Source organism: Arachis duranensis, chromosome 10 (assembly GCF_000817695.3).
Source record: "Arachis duranensis cultivar V14167 chromosome 10, aradu.V14167.gnm2.J7QH, whole genome shotgun sequence".
In the NCBI taxonomy this organism is placed as follows: Eukaryota; Viridiplantae; Streptophyta; class Magnoliopsida; order Fabales; family Fabaceae; genus Arachis; species Arachis duranensis.
This window is the reverse complement of record NC_029781.3, coordinates 89,234,211-89,239,634: the sequence shown is the minus strand read 5'-3', so window position 1 is coordinate 89,239,634 and position 5,424 is coordinate 89,234,211. Positions and strand designations below refer to the sequence as shown.

Here is a 5,424-nt window from a genome sequence, read left to right as displayed (position 1 = left end):
TTTCAAAAATTTATTTCAGTTATGCAAATATTCTTCTTCAATTACATTGGCAATAGTTGCAAAATTGAAGTAGAAAAAAACAGTTTTCAATTTTGCAACTAGTAAGTACGCAATTGAATTTTTCTTTAATTTTGCCGACTCAAACTACCAAATTTATCTTGCAAAATTAAGAGATAATAGATAAAAACGTAATTTCTTTTATAATAGTATAAAATAAATAATAAAATCCCTAATAATATTTCTTATATATTTATAGGTAATAAATTTTTTGTCTAACTTATTAAAAAATTAATACTTAATTTTTTGAAACATAAAAATAAATAATTATTAATATTTAAAATTAACTATAAAAAATAAATTAAATAAAAATTAAACACCAAATTATAAAGCCAATAAAATTCAACATATTTATATAATTTGTTTTACTCTTACCTGACTTGACGTAAGAGAGAGAAAGAGAGAGTAGAAAACTGTAAAAATTGGGATCCATGCCTGAACTCTGAACTGACTTGTCTTGTCTTGTGTTTGTGCTTTGTCACTTTGAAAAACAAAAGAAAGAAAACGGAAAAGAAAATTCACTTATTATTCTTAGGGCTGCCAGCCATGGAAACTTTGAACCAGTGACAGGTATTTTCCCATTATTTTAATCTCTCTTTCTTTTTTCAACGTCTCCTATCAATTATTCAGCTACTTGCTGGCTCATGCTATTTTCAACTCACTCTGTTCTCTTCTGTTGAGAGGGGAGGAGCTGAAAATGAATTCTGTTTGTGTTTCTTGGTAAAGTCACTGCTTTAATTTCTCATCTTGCTTCCTTCTATTTGATTCTGTTGTTTATCTTGATTAATTTCTTTTGCATGCAAACAAAAATCGGATGATGTTGTGTAGTGCAGTGCCTTGCCTTTGATTTTGATTGTTGTTGGATTCTTTATGATTATGAATTTCTTTTCTTTTCTTTTTTTGTTGAATTTCTTGCTATTTCTTGGTGTTCATCTTCTATGAATTCATTTGTGGAATTCTGCATCATGGGTTAGTTTGGCTTATAGTTCTATGACCTCATGTATGGACAAAAAAATTTCCCATTTTTTTTATTGATCTGTGTTGCTTTTTTGTAATCTGCAGAACTGATGAGGTAATCAACACTCAATTGATGGTTTCTCTGTAAATTTACCAAAAATGGGTCAAACATTTTTCTCCATATTTCAGCTTGAAACAAAAAGGTTGTTATGGCTTATTGGCATTACATTTGCAGTGTTTTTACTCTTCCAGTATTCTGAGCTTCCATATTTAGCAACAACAATAACATCATCAGGAAGCAGTAGATTCCATCCAGCAGATCCTCCATCTGAGTCTATACTTAACAATGTTACAACGGATTTCGATATAGCAAACTCTACTAATGGACATGTTCTTGAGAGGATAGTTAATTCAACTAGTTCATCAATTGAAAAGGACAATGTTTTGGGAGCAGGTTTTGTTGTAGAACCAAAAAAGGTGTCCATATCAAACACTTCATCTATTGTAGGATTTGATGAGTCCGATGAAAATCCCGTGGTCGAAAATGTAAGGATATCAGATAATGGATCTGCAATAGAGCAGGCAGAGAATCTTGAACTGAAGAGTTCTAACAATGGTATGGATATGAATTTTACAAGAGAGGTCAACACTTCATCTGAATTAGAGCATAAATCAGATACATATTTAAGTCCTCCCGTCGAAATGAAGCCAAATATTACACCTCCTCAAGGGTTATTGAACATTTCCAATGAAATCGATTCGGAGAATGATGAGAGGCCAAAAGATGAAGTCAATGTGCTTGGCAAGAACTCTTCTATCAGTAGTATGCCTAAGGAGAATAAAGATTCTCGTATAGCTGTTCCGAAAGTAACATCAATCTCTGAAATGAATGAATTATTGCTTAAAAGCCGTGTCTCATATCGTTCTATGGTATGTGACTCAATTTAACATTTTGTTCCATCAATGACTTACAGATTATAGCATTTTCTTCTGAATTGTTCTAATGTTGCTAATTTGTTTCTTAGAGGCCAAGGTGGTCTTCATCAGTTGATAATGAGCTACTGAAGGTTAGATCGGAGATTGAAAATGCACCAATTGTAGAGAATGTTGATAATCTTTACGCCCCCCTTTATCGAAATCTTTCCATGTTCAAAAGGTATCGTCTGAATATTGTTAATTTCTTTAAAATTTCTATCCCTGACACTGACGTCACATATTTATAGACGCACATATTCGACAGAATTCTTATGTTGCTATCTTGTCTCTTACATAAATATGCAAGTTATCAACAAGGTTTTCATATTTTGATGTAGAAGAATCTCCTTTTAGTTCAGAGCAAACATTTAACTAAAATGGCAAATATGTGAACTTGTCTAAAATCCATAACAGCAATCTATTACACCTTATTATCTTGTTACTGTCTAATTATCAGGAGCTATGAATTAATGGAAGAGACTCTCAAAGTTTATGTATATAGAGAAGGGTCTAAACCAATAATGCATTTGCCATATCTTTTGGGAATTTATGCTTCCGAGGGATGGTTCATGAGGCAGATGGAAGGTAATAAAAGATTTGTTACCAAGGACCCAAAGAAGGCACACCTGTTCTACTTACCTTTCAGTTCCCGGATGCTAGAGGAAACCTTGTATGTACCGGATTCGCATAATAATAGGAACCTGAGGAAGTATCTGAATGGTTATGTCGATTTGATCGCAGCGAAACATCCTTTCTGGAACAGAACCGGAGGTGCTGATCATTTCCTTGTTGCTTGCCATGATTGGGTATGCATTTTCCTACTTCAATTCATCATGCTCTCTGTTTCAGTTTCCCAAGGCCATTAACTATTTAGACATAATACATTGACCTTTTCTAAGATTAAATGATATACATAGGGAGGAGCATTTGCTCTATTGTGCCATTGCTTTATATATGGCAGACTAGTGTCACACTTTTATAAAATACAAGAGTACCAAGGGCCACATAAAGGCAGCCCGGTGCATAAGCATCTCACGTTACTGCAGGGTCCCAGGAAGGTCCGCACCCAAAGGGTGTAATGTACGGAGCCTAACCTAATCATTACATCAGTGGCTGTTTCCCTGGCTTGAATCTGTGATCTTAAGGTCACAAGGAGACAACTCAACCGTTGCTCTAAGGCTTCCCTTCCTACATATAAAAGAAATTGATGCATACTTTCATAAATAAAGGGGAGTCGTGTGTAATATCGTCTAAAGAAGAGAGGTTAATGTAGTTTAAAGTATTGCTACTTTAAACTTCTTTAATTTTTGACCAATTCTTTGCATTAAATGGTTATATCTATGTATAATACTGTATTGTTTTCAATAATCGTAGTTGTATTTGTGCAAGGTAGATGCTATCTAGCAGCTTGATTATACTAAGATTGTTGAATCTTTTATCACAATATAAGATAAAATCTTCACCATGCAGGCCCCAACAGAAACAAGACAGAACATGGCCAAGTGCATAAGAGCCCTATGCAATTCTGATGTCAAAGAAGGCTTTGTGATAGGTAAAGATGTGTCTCTTCCTGAAACCTATGTCAGAAATGCGCAGAAACCCACAAGAGACATTGGTGGAAGACCAGTTTCAAAAAGGAAAACATTGGCATTCTTTGCTGGTGGCATGCATGGTTATGTTAGGCCAATCCTATTGCAGCATTGGGAGAACAAAGACCCTGACATGAAAATCTTTGGTATATTGCCAAAATCTAAGGGTAACAGAAACTACATTCAGTACATGAAGAGCAGCAAGTACTGCATTTGTGCAAAAGGGTATGAAGTTAATAGTCCAAGAGTTGTTGAGGCCATATTCTATGAATGTGTTCCTGTTATCATATCTGATAACTTTGTGCCTCCATTCTTTGAAGTGTTGAATTGGGAATCATTTGCTGTTATTGTTGTGGAGAAGGATATTCCAAATTTGAAGAGTATTCTACTTTCAATCCCACAAAAGAGGTATCTTCAGATGCAGATGAGGGTAAAAAAAGTGCAGCAGCATTTCCTTTGGCATAGGAGCCCTGAGAAGTATGATATGTTTCACATGATACTTCATTCTATTTGGTTCAATAGAGTCTTCACCACAAGAGCTAGATAACTGAATTGAGATTAATACCGAGTTTCAAATTCGTCTTCTTTCATTTTTTGTAAGTAAAATATCTCTGTATATCTATTCTTTTTCAGAAGAAGCAAAATAAAAAGAAAAAAAAAAGACAAAAACAAAAACCTTGTTCTAATCAATACTAGTTGAAGTTTACTTACGGTGTCTTGAAACGGTTAAAAGACGGTGTTCGACCAGAAGCGTAAAATTTACAAAATTAATTTACATAAAGAGAATGTTAAATATTTTACTAAAGAAATATAATATTATAAAGTTATAAAATTAGGTAATAATTCTACGTTAATTAAATTTTTAACTTAAATTTTTAATAATTATTCTTCACATACAAGTATTATACTGTTATTGCACGTTCTTCTTCTTCTTATTACTGCACCTTTTTCTTCTTCTTACGCTACTGCACCTTCTTTTTCGTTATTTTTCTTTTTCGTTATCGTCATTATCAACACTACATCTTCTTCCTTCTTTTTTCATTGGAATTTTTTTTCCTCTTTTCTTTTTCTCTTTCTCCTCCATCATTAGTTGTTGAAGATAATGAATAATTCAGGTTCAGATTGTCAATTGAATCAGAACGAAATTGATTATTGTTTTGAATCAAATCAAGTGGCTGAGGAATAGTTCAATTCAGAAGAAAAAATATAGTATTAGAGGAAATATTTTTCTGTATTTGTAGCAAATTTGGGTGTAACACGAAAATATTTAGGTGTAACACGAAGATATTTGGGTGTATTTTTAAGAAATTTGGGTGTATTTTTATTCTGATAAGTTCTGCATAATTCAAAATTCTTCTTCTTCCTCCTCTTCATTTCCTACTGCTTCTTCTTCCTCATCTTTTTATTTCGTTTTCTTATAATTCTCTTTGGGGAAAAAAATTCAAACAAAGAAAGAAAAATATACATAATGTTGTAAAATCAATAGAAAGAAGAGGAGAAAAAATGCAGCAACAATAACAATAATAAAAAATGACGATGAGAATGAAACAAGTGATGAAGAAAGAGAAAAAATACAAAGAGAAAAAAAAGAAGAAGAAAGAAAAAGAGGAGGAGAAGAACGCGAAGCGCGCTATGAAAACCCGTTGAGTAATTCGCGCAATAACACGCTCACGTACTTTTTGTTAAGTTTATTTTAACTTATATGACTTATAAACAAAAATAATTTGTATGTATAGCACCCCTCAATTTTTAACTAGATATGAAGTGATAATTGCTAATACTATTCTATTTTAATCAAATCTCTTCTAAAGAGATTTAAATAGATAATCACTCCATCCAAAGAAAA

The 5,424-nt window shown here is 32.8% G+C and overlaps 1 protein-coding gene across 2 annotated transcripts; it reads left to right on the top strand.

The window, feature by feature from the left end:
* Positions 1–503: 503 nt before the first annotated feature.
* Positions 504–4,254, top strand: LOC107470778 (probable glycosyltransferase At5g25310). 2 transcript variants are annotated; one of them, XM_052255875.1, is made up of 6 exons: positions 524–627; positions 741–777; positions 1,120–1,944; positions 2,040–2,170; positions 2,447–2,795; positions 3,460–4,254. In XM_052255875.1, the coding sequence occupies exons 3-6, from the start codon at positions 1,174–1,176 to the stop codon at positions 4,123–4,125; spliced, it is 1,917 nt and encodes a 638-aa protein (XP_052111835.1). In that variant the 5' UTR covers positions 524–627; positions 741–777; positions 1,120–1,173; the 3' UTR covers positions 4,126–4,254. The 2 variants fall into 2 exon arrangements, with proteins under 2 accessions (XP_015945686.1, XP_052111835.1); XM_016090200.3 differs by lacking the exon at positions 741–777 and having other exon boundaries at positions 504–627.
* The last annotated feature ends 1,170 nt before the right edge of the window (positions 4,255–5,424 follow it).

Bases quoted from the DNA above. Each gene is read 5' to 3' on its own strand.
- LOC107470778 (XM_016090200.3), top strand. From the start codon at position 1,174: ATGGGTCAAACATTTTTCTCCATATTTCAGCTTGAAACAAAAAGGTTG. The intron at 1,945-2,039 runs GTATGTGACTCA...TTTGTTTCTTAG, and splicing joins GTGTCTCATATCGTTCTATG to AGGCCAAGGTGGTCTTCATC. The intron at 2,171-2,446 runs GTATCGTCTGAA...TCTAATTATCAG, and splicing joins AATCTTTCCATGTTCAAAAG to GAGCTATGAATTAATGGAAG.